This window comes from Anopheles gambiae, chromosome 3 (genome assembly GCF_943734735.2).
Source record: "Anopheles gambiae chromosome 3, idAnoGambNW_F1_1, whole genome shotgun sequence".
In the NCBI taxonomy this organism is placed as follows: Eukaryota; Metazoa; Arthropoda; class Insecta; order Diptera; family Culicidae; genus Anopheles; species Anopheles gambiae.
In genome coordinates, this window is record NC_064602.1 from 17,782,949 (window position 1) to 17,796,907 (window position 13,959).

Sequence of the window (13,959 nt, forward strand, 5' to 3'; positions counted from 1 at the left end):
TCGCGGTCATTTGTACTGTGAATCATGCACGTTCGCCGATTCAGTCTTGAGCACAGCACTCCATACACCATAAACTTGGGAAGGGAGTGCAAAGTAGGCAACGAAGATCAGCTGGGTAACCGGGGGAGGGGTTGAAAGGGGGCTGTGGTAAAGCGATCTCGTCAAAGCAACCAGCAGCAGACGCAAACTTGATTCAAACGAACCGTTTTTTTCTTTCAGCCTCACGTTTTCTCCCATTTTCTCGCGTCACCAACGTCCCCCGCGCGATTTGGTCGGCTCGGTCTGTTCTTTGCCCTTTCTCTACGTACCTTTTACTACCATTCACTGACACACACACACACAGCCACAAGCATAAATTCACCCGTATGCACACATACCCGCACACAGACACACATTTGTTTCGGGTGTAGTGCGAGAGGGAGACGGTGCCCACTGCTCACACGCACAATGGAGTTATTATTCCTGGACATGGACACCCCAAGCGAACCCCCCCTTAAAATGAAATCGGGGTGACAACGAACCCAGCAGAAGAAAGAACAGAGAACAGGTATGAGTGTATGTGTGTGTGTGTTTGTGTGTCGTTGTGCATAAACACAAATTACACCTTCACCGGAACAGAACGCCACACACGGGCTCAGCTTGAATGTTGGGCTTTCGATCCGTCACACACTGCTCTCGTCGTCCGTTCCGTTTCGGTGTCGGTGATTATGGAAAAACCAGTTTCCTTCGTTTGTGCCCGATTAGCTGCTGCTTCTCGCCAGCGCACACCGAGCGGGGGGAGAGTAGGCGATCAATCCCTTTTTTCCACTTTCCATCAGCATCGAAGCAGCCCTCGAAGACGCCTCGAACAAGACAACGAGATTCGTTCCTTTCTTGCCAGGCCTGCTTTGTGCCCCAGCGGACCCCAATGGAACCCGATTTGAGGGCTTTGTGAATGCACACACACACACACACACACGCATAAACGCACAGATGGAAACCACATACAGCGCGTGCAACACCCTTTTTCCATACCAGTTTCCCTTCCCAGGGCGCTTTGTATTACTTTCTTTCTGTGTCACTCGACCGAGGGAAACAGATATTTTCCGTACCTTCCGGGGAAGCGCAGGACGGGCGATTCTCGTTCGTTGATCGAGCTGCATCGAGTTGCAACCTGCATCGCGGCGCTCGCCTACGAAATGCAACGCAACAACACAACACACACAACGGAAAACGAATTTCACTCACCTTTTTTTTTTTGTTTTCGTTAATAGCGCGATTTTCTTCAATACACACACACACACACTTTCCAGGTAACGTAAAACGGATGCAAATTCAACACATTTGATCGCCTTTCAAATACAGTTCAGCAATAAATAACCAAAACGGTAGCTTTGCGGTCAGCAAACTCAATGTATCAGCTGTTAAATTTCTCATTCACGATCAGAACTTTTCAGATCCACAAGCAGTTGAGGGACCCACACACACACACTCACTCACACATACACACAGGCCTAACTAAACAATGAACGAATGGCACAGCATCATTCGTTTCAAACGCAATCACCAAACTCTCCATATCAGCTCGAAGCTAATTTTGGGGTTTCGGTTTTTGCTATTCCCACACTCACCGTTTTTTCACTTCCAAAACAGCAGCAAACTACACTCGATTAATGCTGTACCGTGTAAGTAGGAGACCCGCACTGTAAAATTATTCTTGCGAGCAGCGGCGGCAAGCAGCACCAGCCATTACGACGGCAAACAACGAATTAACTGACAGCGATGAAACGGGGGCACTGTTTGCTTTGACATTCAGTTCAGGCTGTCACAGTGCGGTTTGCAAATTATGACCAAAATTTTAATCCCACTGTGCAGGTCGGTCCAGTTTTATCCGGCTGTTGTGTGTGTGTGTGTGTTGGTTGTTTTGGTGTGCGCCGCAAACGGAAGCAAAGAAGAATGGAAATAGGGGGTCGATTCGTGCTACGAACAGACATACGTACGAGGGTTATCGGCGGACGTGTATCTTTTCTCATGCCCGTTTCAATGAGCCGTTACGAATTGAACCGAAAAATGCTGCAAGCAAACGTTCAAGCAATTTGAAAATTTATTTGAATAAATTTATTCTAATATTTTCGAATTTTGTTCATTATTTGAAGGCTAATTTATATCCTTACCTTTTGAGGTTATCTGTAAATTGTTTCGGATCCATAATATTTGTTATTAACAAACAGAGATACGCACGAATGGCATACATTTTGATAAATTTATTGATTCCTTATATTTTCGTATATTTACGCAGACTACAATATATAAGATATAAGATGCAACTGCAACGTATAGCGGTGACGATAGTAGATATAGTGAATAAACAAGCGACAAATAATTACGATCCCTGCTCCAAAACGTGTTTCCTTCAATCGACTCTGCTAGCACTCAACCGATTATGCGGTGTAAAAGGCATTGCACAGTTCATATTTTTTTCTTATCTGTATAAAGTTGCAACAAAAACACGCAAAAACTCAAAGCATTCATTCAACCGGATACGTTTGTTCCTCTCTTTATCATTCAAATCGACAGCAACATTGTGGGTTTACATACTTTCTATCTTAAGTATCGTAAATTAGAGATTTGTACAATATTTTCACGAGCAAAACCCTTCTTTTTTTAAATCTTGCTATCTTCTCTATCGAGTGCGATTTTGATTCGCTTCTAATGCGCTTGTTCTTTGTTGATCCGTTTATCACCTATGCAACAACACGAGATATGCGCCAAACCGCCAGAAAGGCAAATAAAATTCCCCAGCTACATAATTACAGGGCTAAGTGTAAATGCTTTGCTTTCTGAAGCACTGCAATCTTTCTTTATCAACTTAGATATGCGACGTGCCCACCCTCATAACTTCGCTATTGCTATTATATGTACACAAAAAGGGCGGTTCCCTAAATTGCTATATTCCAACGGTTCCCATTTAACAATGTTCGCCGATCCTATTTGCAATCAACCCTGCCACTGTTCTATTACAACTAAGCTCCTAACGCTATACGGCACACTAAACGTAGTTCCATAAAACAAGTTAACCAAAGCAGCGTGAAATCTTTCTACAAAGCATCTACCACAAAGAAAAACAAATAGGCGCACGAGAGAGAGATCGAGATTTTCACAGTGGGACGACGACGGTCGGGATGATGGGACGGAAACTACACAAACACACACCCACCGCTCACGTCTCAGGACAGATCCATCCGCTCGTCCGAACTGCTATCACCATCCTGATCCGTCTTCATCCGCTGCTACCATTTCCGGCCACCACCGCCGCCACGATTGTTGTTGTGGCCACGGTTGCCTCCCTGCAGCCAGTGGCCCCTAAAATTGCCTCGCCCATCGTCGCCTATCCGGCTGCGATCGCCATTGCGGTTGCCGTTGCCGTTGTTGTTGTTATTACCCTGGTTGCGATTGTTCCAGTTACCGCCTCCACCACGGTTTCCGAAACCTCCGCCGCCGCCGCCGCCGCCCCGGTTTGGATTATTGTTACCGCCACCTCCGAACGGCCGATTACCGCCTGCCGTCCACTGCTGATGGGGCGGCGGGCCGTTGCGAAAGCCGTCGCCCCTCCTGCCACCCATATCGGGGACACCACCCGCCGCCAGCAGGCCAAGTTCGGGCGGAGGTGCGTTAAAGTTGTTAGCACCCGGGAACATTCCCGGCGGTGGCACGTTCGGCGACATGCTGAGCGGGAGATTCAGCATATTTGGACTGCCGCCGGCCGCCGGTTGCCCCACCAGCCCGGGCGGTGGTTGGCTGAGCGGAAACATGCCCGGCGGCAGCACGCCCGCCCGGGGTCCGCCGGCGCCAACACCCGGTGCACCGACCGGCACACCCAAATTCCACGGTCCCGGCCCGATCGTGGCGGCCGCACCGGGAGCGAACGGGGGCGGGAAACCGCCCGCCCCGAAGCCGGCCCCCGGCGGCAGATCGGAGGGAAAGAAGGGCGAGCTGAAGGCGCCCGACTCGTGCGGCGGCGTCGAGCGCGGATCCGGCCACGGCATGCTGGTGAAATCGTTCACCGAGTCCGGATTGCCGGTGACGTCCTCCAGCGGTATGTGCACCGGATCGGCCGTCTGGTACGTGTCCGCCGGGTCCGGTTCGGCCGGCGAGTCCGGTATCATGTGCTTGTTGAAGTAGAGCGCCTGCAGGCAGCCCCGCTCGCGCTGCCGCTGCACGTTGCGCTCCAGGCTCTGGCTGCCGTCCGGTGACGGGGGCACGTTGTCCACCTGCAGCAGCGGCCGCCACGCCGTCCGCTCGACCATGATGTCTTCCGAGCCGACCTTGCGCGACAGCATGAACTTTTGCCGCTCGTCCACCCGCTCCATCTGCTTCATGTCGGTGAACGACTTGGTCACGTTGCAGCGCTCCGTTACGTCCAGCTCGAAGTAACGGACCTCCTCGAGCTCCTCGGCCACCCGCCAGCGCAGCTGCTTCTTCGGGCCCTTGCGCCGGTGAATCACCAGCACGCCCGGAGGCCCGTCGGGGCCACAGCCCGGACCGGGCGGCTTCTTGCCATCCTCGTCTTCCTTTTCCGTGCCACCTTCTTCCTTCTTTACGCCGCTTTCCGCCTCTTGGGCAATCTTCTTCTCCACGTCGCTCATTACCACGTCCATCAGCTCAGTCTTGTCGTCGGCCACGGTTTCTCCTTCCTTCTTCACCTTCTTCTCCTCCCCTTCCGCACCCTTTTCCTCATCATCATCTTCATTCAGCTCACACTTGGCCCGTTTGGACTTCTTCAAGACCGGTCCCTCGTCATCATCGTCATCATCATCGTCAGCATGATCACCTCCATCTTCGTCTCCCGGCGTGTCATCACTCTTCCTCGCGCTGGGTTTCTTCTCTTCCGCACCATCACCATTGCTAGTAGGTGTGCTATCGCTTTCCGCCTGATCCTTCTTCTTTTCACCATCCTCTCCGGCCGTTGGCTCGGTTCCAGTTTCCTCCTCCTGCTCCGCCAGCGTGTCCCGATAGAAGGACATCGGTGCGATCGTAGGAACCTTCGGTGAGGTAGGAGTGGTCGGGGTGGGCGCCGTTGCTTCCGCTGCATGCTCTTCCGTCCTGGTAGGACTGCTACCGGGAGCGTTCGCCTTTGCTGTGGTGCTTGCGTCCGATCCAGCTGGTTTGCTTCCGGCTGCTGCAGTGGTGGCGGTGGTGGTAGTGGTGGTGGTTGTCGTTTCGCCCGTCGGTTTGCTGTTGGGAGCGGTGGCAGTACCAGCAGTGGTCCCTTCAGAGCCACTCGTGCGCCTTTTCCGTTTCTTCACGTCCTTGCGCAGCGTGGCAGACAGTGCGTCCATGAACATGTCCGATTCGACCAAGGCATCTAAAAGTAAAAACGTTTGGAGAGCAATAGAAAACAAAACATCAGTATACTAAAGTCATTCTAGCGTTCTGCTGCGATAACTCCTTTATTGCTTCTAATATACGTTTGTATTGTGTACATAGAAACATATAAGGAATGAAATATTTAAAAAATGAGCCGTTTAAGGTGGTGGGGTTGAGGGTGGCGCTGCCGGCAGTTGGTAGGTTGATGGACTGGATGGCGATACCTGTAAGGGAAGACACTTTACGCCCGTTGGACGCACCTAAAACTAAATAATTTTAACTCCCTAAAATCCCTTATGCGCCCAAGGGTCGCATATATGCTCTTTTTAACCCTTGCACGTGCTTATGCTATCGTGCGGAATACCATTGAACAGCGGATGGGTTTGAAAAGCTGAAACGCAACGCTGAAGAGCCCGCACCGACTACGAGCTTAAAATGAAGTAATTTTTCTGCTTTGATGGTAATCAAAATAATTGAGTAAAAGCCTGTTGTTGGTTAACCCACATTAGATTAATTTCACAGTATGGTGAAATACATAATAGAAACGCGGAGCAGTGCATTTAACACCAACGCGTACAGTAGACTACGCGTGTTCGCTGCGCACGCTCTCCTCACGGCGTATGGTATGAGAATGGCGGAACATCTTTTGAACGGTGCGCGCCCCGTGTTGGTGTGTGTTCTGGCGCAACGGTTAACGGTTTTCTTATGGAATCAGCCACGTGCTTCGTTAGGAGAAGAAGGGTTTTCCGCAGGTAATATGTCTTTGCATAGTACGCATTTGAGAATTGTTTTCGTCAACCCTAACCGTGAGGTCAGTCTGTGCTTATCTGGTTTTGTAAAGTCATTTGTAATATATAAAAAGGAAAAAATTATAGTAAAATTCAGCAATTCCAAAAGGTAAAGAACGTTTGAATGGACAGATCGGCGTACAAGTTTAAACTACGCCCTTGTGCCCCACATCTGGCCTTTCTATTTACAACTACTTTGCTAGTCAGACATAGTAATAGCAGCCAACTTCAGGCTATCTCGTATAATTAATCATGTCTAGCCTTTGTTTTGCTACTTATTATGGTTGGTGTTCATCCACCGTGTAAAACGGCAGACAAAATTCTAGCTCTCTCTCTCTCTCTCTCTCTCTCTCTCTCTCTCGCGCGCGCTTTCTCTCTCTCTCCCTCTCTTATGACCTGACCTAGATAATTTATTTTAATTATCTATACAAAAGTATACAATTTTGGAATAATATTCTCAGGAATCAGTACACAGTTCCATATTACTTTCGCGCCGTACCATTCCAGGCATGCGCCCTAGCCGTGGCGCACATCCATGGCCTTGGGAAAGGTAACGGACAGCTGGAACAACTCCGAAACACTTTCGGTCGTGAACTGTAGGATAAAGCGATCGCAATTCAAAAACACTATCACCGAACAGACGCAAACAAAGCTCGAGAAATGTAACCGATCGTATGCTGGGTTTATTTGCATCGCGAAAGGCGTAAGACACGCTGAGCACTTCATACGAATCTATTTTAAAACTTCATCCTTCATCTCGCTCCCCCGAAGCGGTTGCGAGAGCTTTTGAAGATTTGTTTAGTTACATAAAACACGTATCAAATATGATTCAATGCTGTCATTTATCATCTGCCCCGAAGGTACGTGTACATACATACAATGGGGTACACAAATAGCAATGCTATTAATAAAGCAAAATACTGCACACAAGGCATTCCTTTCAAATGGCCGTTTTACATGCAGTGCTAATCAAATATGCAACCTGTCTTGAGTTCAAGCCCCAAGACCCTCATTTCAAATTATGATAGCTTAGTTTTGGTACGGCTACGCTACATCCTGATCTAGAGAGCTCGGCCAATTCAACGAGCTTCGCATACAATAACGGACGAGATCTGTGATTCCAAGAACCACAGCGTCGTCGGACGGTTCTAATCTATGCTACACCGAGGGCTACACTATCAATGGAAAGCATCAAGGGCACATCGTTTAAACCTTGTTCTATGATCTATACACAGACAACACAACCACACTCCATCTGATGGGAGTAATCTACATTTAAGCGTGTACATAAAATCACGTTGTTGCGACACTGCGCGTCAAGGGGGGAAATGTGGAGCGTTATATTTTACAGAAAATATGCTTTACGAAGCCAAAGGGTAGTTAAATGTCATATATGATTGATTTGATGTATATAGGGAAGCGTCCAACGGATGTCAAGGAATTCATCATCTCGCAAGTTTGACTATTCGGGTTTCAAATTTATTGTGCTTGTGTGCTTGGTCTCGCTTTACATATATTTTCTTTTTCGAGTTTTTTTTTATACCGTCACATACAACAATACAACAGAGAAAATAGCATCGATCCTACACGCACAGGGGGTGTAAGAGATTGCTGTACATTATTTGAGCGATATTCTTTTTTTACATGTAGACGGTTTTGAGTAGCACGGATACGGGGGGATAAGGCAAAATGAAATGATAAATTTAAACAAAAATATATACAAAGACGTTAATTGAGCGCAGAAGATTAACAAATTTTAACGGGTTCTTAAGAGTTGGCGTGGATATTTCCAGGAATTGGCGTTCGTTTAGGATAACAAAAACACACTAAATCGTAACTTACGACCTTTTCAAGACCCTTACTTGTAACTAGAACGTGCAAGAGGGCTGATTGCATGTAGTGTGTAAAAAATAACAAAATAGGATTTATAAACAAACAATCCTTTGTCTATAAAAAAGCACATAAATAAGCAGTACTTTGTCTATTAAACATAGTTCATACAGACGAAACATGTGCAAATATTGTTTTTTCTCGTAATGATCTGCTTTGCAACAATGCCTTAGGCCAAATACTCGCAAAACGAACGGAACGACGTGATGCGTGCAACTTAATTGGCTTCCTCATTCGCCAAGTAAAATGAACCTAGACAGACAAAAGCTAATTGTCTAGTAATAAAAGTTCTATCAACAGTCTGTTAGACTCTATTTAGCTTTTTTAGCATTTAAGGTATCTGACACACGCAATGGAGGATCCTTTGAGGTTTAATATGTTATTTTCGGGTAGATCATGTTTGTTTTTCAGGCTCTCACGCAACCGCTTTCCCAACGCAAGGGACCCTACAAACGACTCGTTCAATTTTCCAGTCATTATAGGTCCTCTCGCAAGGAAAGAGCGGACGCGAATCGTTTTTTTAGATCCTCTTTTTTTCTGCGTACGTATTATAAATATATGCGTAGATGAAAAAATATAAAAAAACACACACACACAAACAGATAACCGAACCTGTAAATAAATTTCACTTGTGGTCAAAGAAAGTGTTTTTTTAAATTACGTCCACTCGCGCGCGCCCCTTGCGAACGAGCGAGTTTTTTGTTGTAGAAAGGTAACAAGTGCTAAGAGACGAACCACCCCCCATTACCAAACATTTTTCCGCACGACGGTTTCTATTATTGATCGTGATAGTCGGGAACCGCAATAAGGGAAGCCGCCATCCTTCTAGCGCCGGAGGGGGTCATCCTTCTAGCATTCGGCAAGCCCGCCACAGCAGCACTGCCGCCGCCGAGACTTTCGCATACAATTCATACTCAACGCGTGTGCACAGAATAGAGAGAAACGGCGCACAAACGATGTGTCCTGCTGTGTAAACCACCACGCGGTCAATCAGCCCGTAGATGTACGGCCACCACCTACCAGAGCGGCACAGCAATACACACCCGCCACTCGGCCGCAGCCATCAACCGACCCCAACCACCGACGGCACACACATAATGAGCTGAAATGAGGCAAAAGACAAAGAGAAAGACGCCCAATTAAACAGGGTCAGTCTGTAACTGCACTTACGTTGACGCTTCGGTGGAATGAGCTTGATGGAGCCCGGCCGCTCCATGGGATCTTCCTTGGCCCTCTTCTCTGCCGTCACGCCAGCCAGCACGGCGTCCCGGCCCGACGATGAGGTCGGCGAGCTGCGCTTCAGCGTCCCGGTGGCGGTCGACCCGATCACGGCGGAGGAGCTGCCGGAGGAGTTGTTGGACGCAGCGGTCGCAGCAGGCGAAGCAGTCGACGGCGAGGACGCGGACGACGGTTTCTTCAACCCCTTGCGCGACGGTGGCGGTGGTGCTTCCTCAATCAGACCGTGTGAACGGAACTGTGAATTGTACGTCTTGACCGTCTTGACCCGGTTCTCCGGATTGCGCACCTCGATCGAGATCGAAGCCTTCTTGCTGGGAATGGTGGTCGACTTGGCCACTTTAGAATCGTTCGCGCTAGTGTTGGTGACGCTGCTCGTCTCCGAACCGCTGTCGTTCGAGCCGCCGACACTGTCGTCCCGCGAGCGAGCCCGGGCGAGCTTGGGCGATGCGGACTGGGCCTTGGACTCTTTACCATCCCTGCTTCCACTGCTCGATGATTTGTCCTTATCGCGATGCTTATCGCTGCTGCTGCTGCTGCTGCTCTTGGAGCTGCTGCTGCCTGACTTAGAGGACGAAGAGGAGGAGGAGCTTTTGTGCTTGCTCCCGCTGCTACTACTACTACTACCGTGACGGTCTCTATCCTTACTGCGACTAGAACTCGAGCTGCTGCTCTTGCTACTACTGCTACTAGACGATTTATGCTTGCTGCTGCTGCTGCTGCTACTGCTGGACGTTTTGGAAGAGGACGAACGGCTGCTACTGCTGCCCTTTCGGTCCTTTTCCCGCTCCCGTTCGCGATGATGCGAGTGATTGTGGCGATCCTTGTCCTTCGAGGAAGAAGAATTTCTTTCCTTGCTACCCTCCGTCCCTCCATTCGGTACCACATCCACCTTCTTCGTCTCCGCCGCGTTCAGCTGATCGTCCTTCTTCGCGACTGGTGCGGCGACCGTCGCTTCCTCGCCGCTGGGCTTGCTGGACTCGATGTTAACCACCACCTCTTCTTGGTCCTCTTCGTCGTCGTCGTCATCTTCTTCCTCGTCACCATCGTCCGGGTGTGCGCCTTCCCCATCGGTTGCCGCACGCCCGTCCGCGGAGTCGCGCTGACCTTTCCTGCTCGTCGACGATTTGATCACCTTCGCCACGACCTGCTTGCCGTTCTTGGTGGTGATCTTTAGCACCAGTGATGTCTTCTTTGCCGGCACCACTGTTGCTGCCGCCTCCCCCGTCGGTTGGAATGTTGTTTTGTCACCGTCCACCATACCATCGTGGTTTGCCGTCTCGGTCTGACCGTCCACTTCGCCCGAATCGGCGGCATGGGGCCCATAACCGTTGCGCTGATAATGCTGTTGCTCTTTCCCCGCGGCAATGTCTGCTACCCCCTGCTTTCCCACAACAGCAGCCCCAACCGTTGGGGCTTGACCAATGGCCGCCTCGGCACCCGTTTGCTTCCCGTCAGCTGTCCCCGCCAGGCCAGTGATTGCTGGCAGTTCGGATTGATTTATTGGAACCATCGGTGACAGCTGTTTCGGGGCTTTCACAATATACAGCCACTGTTCGACCAGCTTCGAGGCAAGAACCTTTACACCTGTTTAAATAAAGCACACACACGCAAAAAAAAGAATCGATATTACACACATACCAATCAGCACGAAAACACATGACTCCTATGATCGTTTTAAAACTGCACACTACTAAGCACGCGCGCTGGTGCGAACAAACACAGCTTGCAACACTTACTTTCATTGGCACTGTCGGTGGACAGGGATTTGACCAGCCGGGGGGTGCTGTTTATCTTCAGCCGCTCCACATCGACCGGACAGCACAGCAGCAGCTCCATCAGTTCCTGGATGAGGGGCCAATTTTTTGAGCCGATCCCATCGACCAGCCACATGTGCACCAACGACCAACCGCCGGTTTGCATGAACTGCCCCAACAGCTCCGTCTCCGTGCACTTCAGTATCTGTATGTAGATGGCTTTCGAAACTAATTTCTTCGAAAACTTTGCCATTAAGCTGTGATGAAATAGAAGAAAAAAATAACAAAAAAACGTTAGAAATCTGATTTTCTGGTTGAGGTGTCTTTTAACGCCAAACCAATACTTACTTTGCTAACCGCCTCACTTCCCCCGCGTTGCGAATGCCACCGTTCGGTGCCAGCAGCACGCTGAGGCACACGAGCAGTTTCATTGGATCGATACGTGGCTGTTTAAAATAAATAAAAAAATATTTTACTGATAATCTTCCCACTTATCTCACCTTATAACAACGCAAATTCGTACTCACCATCTTGAAGCCGTCAATTTACACACTAAAAAAACGGTGTAACTTTCTGTGCTCGTGATATCAATGTTTACAATCCAGTTTGCTATTTCGATAACAATTAAAACTAAAAACTAAATCCTTTTCTTACTCATAGGCCACCCCTACGGAGGATGGTTACATCTCGCGCTTTCCAGGCCTTATCATATGGCATCAAAGCCACAACGCATATATCATATGATCACTTCTGTGTGGTGGTGAGGGGTGTGGGTATTGTGTCTCTAGCACAATCTATGTTTTAGCTGCAAAACAGAGGTAAATCAAGCTTTAGTTCACACTTTGTCTAACTTTGGATGGGGCATCATCAACACATTCGGTGTGTTCTGGTTCTTCACGCCGCTCGCTTGCTTCACTTTCGTCCTTACACTAGTTTACAATTAGCAGCATGTGCGTTACTACAATTACAACAAGGTCGAAGGCACGGGGAAAGGTCGAATACAGCTTTGCCACACCGACATACCGTGTTGATACGGCGAACCAGCTTTGCTTTGGTAGCAGGCACAGCGCCACCTAGCGGCGTCTGCCGAAAACTTGTCGCGTCCGTTCCCGAAGGGATCGATGATGGCGTGCACCATGACATTTGCTGTTCACGAATGACGAGGCAGCAAATGAAAGGGCGTTTCCGCTAGCGCTACCGCTTGGGGCAATGCGTATGCATGCATGTGCGTGTGTGTGTGTGTGTGTGTGTGTGTGTGGGTTGGCTAATAATGAGCCTCACAGCAAATAATGCGCAGTTAGGTAGCACCGTCGAAATGCGTCCAAATTTGGTTCACTTGATTGACGTGAACGCGCTCTCTAGCCCGTACGGCTAACTTTCACTTTTTTACGACAAAATTGCTTTTTTAACTTTCCGCTCGGGATGAACCTCTACTTCACTTTTGATATGCGGAAGCGCTGCAGGAAAATTCCTGTCTGGCCAAAATCGTACGTATCTCGGTTTACGGTAAAATAACTGGGTACATCGGCCTCCTTAGACACTACTACACTCGTTCAACGAGCGTACACGTAACAATGGCAAATTCCCTCCGCCCCTTCTCCACACGCACATGACGACCTTCGCGCGGAGGGTAACAAAGGGAAACCACACTGTATGGCAACGTAATTATATTTGCAATCATGATTTTCTCTCCAAAATAATGTCTCTCTCTCTCGCTCTATCTCGGTAGTTAGTGCACGGAAATTAACTTTATCAAATGCAATCTGTTACAGGCTCTTTTTTTATCGGTACTCAATATCGGTAGCGCCCCCACGGCAACAGTGCCTTCGACGTTCGCTTTATTCTTTTACCCTGCGGATTGACAAGATGGCGGCGGACCTTCTTTTTAGCGAAGTGCTGCGCTGCCCGTCGTGTGCTACAGCTGAAAATTTTTACCCAGAATTTCAGCGCCTATTGAATGGAACCAACGGTTGGGTGCGCTCCCCTCCTGGCCAGGACGATTATGTGAAACGCACTGTTCGCGTAAGGATGAAGCGTTTATCCTTTCTTTTTTTGTCTTTTCTTTCTATCTCTAATTTCCAGCCAAGGGCGTTGAAGAACCAGAGATCACCGAAGCTACGAAATACACGTCATGACTCACCGAGAATTTTATACCCAATGAAGGACTGGGACGTTTTCACCCTGCTCGGTCGATGCAGTGTTGGGTCAAGGTTTATAGGTATACAGGTTCATAAGCACACCAAAGGTTGATAGAGTGCTGAATTTCAAAACAATTGGCAGTTGGGCTGTGTTGACAAAATGGGGACGTTTCATTTGGAAGGAATAATTTATCTTTAGAAGGGGGAAATGTATGTTTTTCTTAAATAAATAGGTTTATTTATTCTTCATTTACGTAGGAAAAAATATCTAGGCTTAATTATGGTATTCTAAGAAGCTACTCGCAAATTAAAAAAAAAAAAACACTTTTTTAAACAATTGATAACAATTTATCTTAAAGCTTATAAACAAATATTTTTTTGTATTATTTGATCACAATTTATCAAAATTTTATTCATATTTTTATGTTTTTTGCCGATTTTATACCAGTGAATACCGTGGAGCTCTGTTTATCCGGCTGTCCGCTTATGCGTGCTATTGAGAAATACCAGTTCAATGCAAATGTGACATTTCGTGCTGAGGAGGATATTAAAGACAAGTTTTCAGAGCGAAATGTCATAGCAAAAAACCGCTAAAATGCATGGCACATTTCAAATATTTGTATTAAGGAGGGAAGTTATTAAAAACTGACAAAGTTTTTATTAAAACAAAATATACATTTTAAAGATCCAGGAATTTTTGACTCATTATCCATGTTATTCGAGTATCCGGGTGATGTCCAGTCCCGATGAGCCCGGATAAACGGCGCTCCACTGTAATTAAATCCTCAAATAGCCTATTTTACT

The 13,959-nt window shown here is 48.0% G+C and overlaps 2 protein-coding genes across 11 annotated transcripts in view; both read right to left on the reverse strand.

Moving 5' to 3' along the window:
• The window catches only part of LOC1275648 (disintegrin and metalloproteinase domain-containing protein 10), a 61,617-nt gene extending 59,826 nt beyond the window's left edge, over nt 1-1,791 (reverse strand). For 4 of the 9 annotated variants that reach the window (XM_061654785.1, XM_061654793.1, XM_061654794.1 and 1 more), the window contains exon 1: nt 1,611-1,772. The gene's annotated coding sequence lies outside the window, so the exon portion shown is untranslated. Of the gene's footprint in view, nt 1-1,610 lie in introns of all 9 variants that reach the window. The other 5 variants (XM_061654791.1, XM_061654788.1, XM_061654787.1 and 2 more) reach the window with 4 other exon arrangements.
• Nucleotides 1,792-2,506: 715 nt separating this feature from the next.
• LOC3291814 (serine-rich adhesin for platelets) lies at nt 2,507-13,403 on the reverse strand. Of its 2 annotated transcripts, none has more exons than XM_061661605.1 (6): nt 11,946-13,403; nt 11,545-11,822; nt 11,366-11,463; nt 11,000-11,274; nt 9,195-10,847; nt 2,507-5,344 (listed from the first exon to the last, which is right to left on the reverse strand). In XM_061661605.1, exons 2-6 carry the CDS (start codon nt 11,545-11,547, stop codon nt 3,270-3,272), a joined length of 4,104 nt encoding a protein of 1,367 aa, XP_061517589.1. In that variant the 5' UTR covers nt 11,548-11,822; nt 11,946-13,403; the 3' UTR covers nt 2,507-3,269. The 2 variants fall into 2 exon arrangements, with proteins under 2 accessions (XP_061517589.1, XP_061517590.1); XM_061661606.1 differs by having other exon boundaries at nt 13,158-13,222.
• Between the last annotated feature and the right edge of the window lie 556 nt (nt 13,404-13,959).

Excerpts from the sequence above, each read along its gene's own strand:
- LOC3291814 (XM_061661605.1), bottom strand. Across the intron at positions 11,275-11,365 it reads GAAGTGAGGCGGTTAGCAAA|CTTAATGGCAAAGTTTTCGA; the intron begins GTAAGTATTGGT and ends ATTTCATCACAG. Across the intron at positions 10,848-10,999 it reads CACCGACAGTGCCAATGAAA|GTGTAAAGGTTCTTGCCTCG; the intron begins GTAAGTGTTGCA and ends TTATTTAAACAG.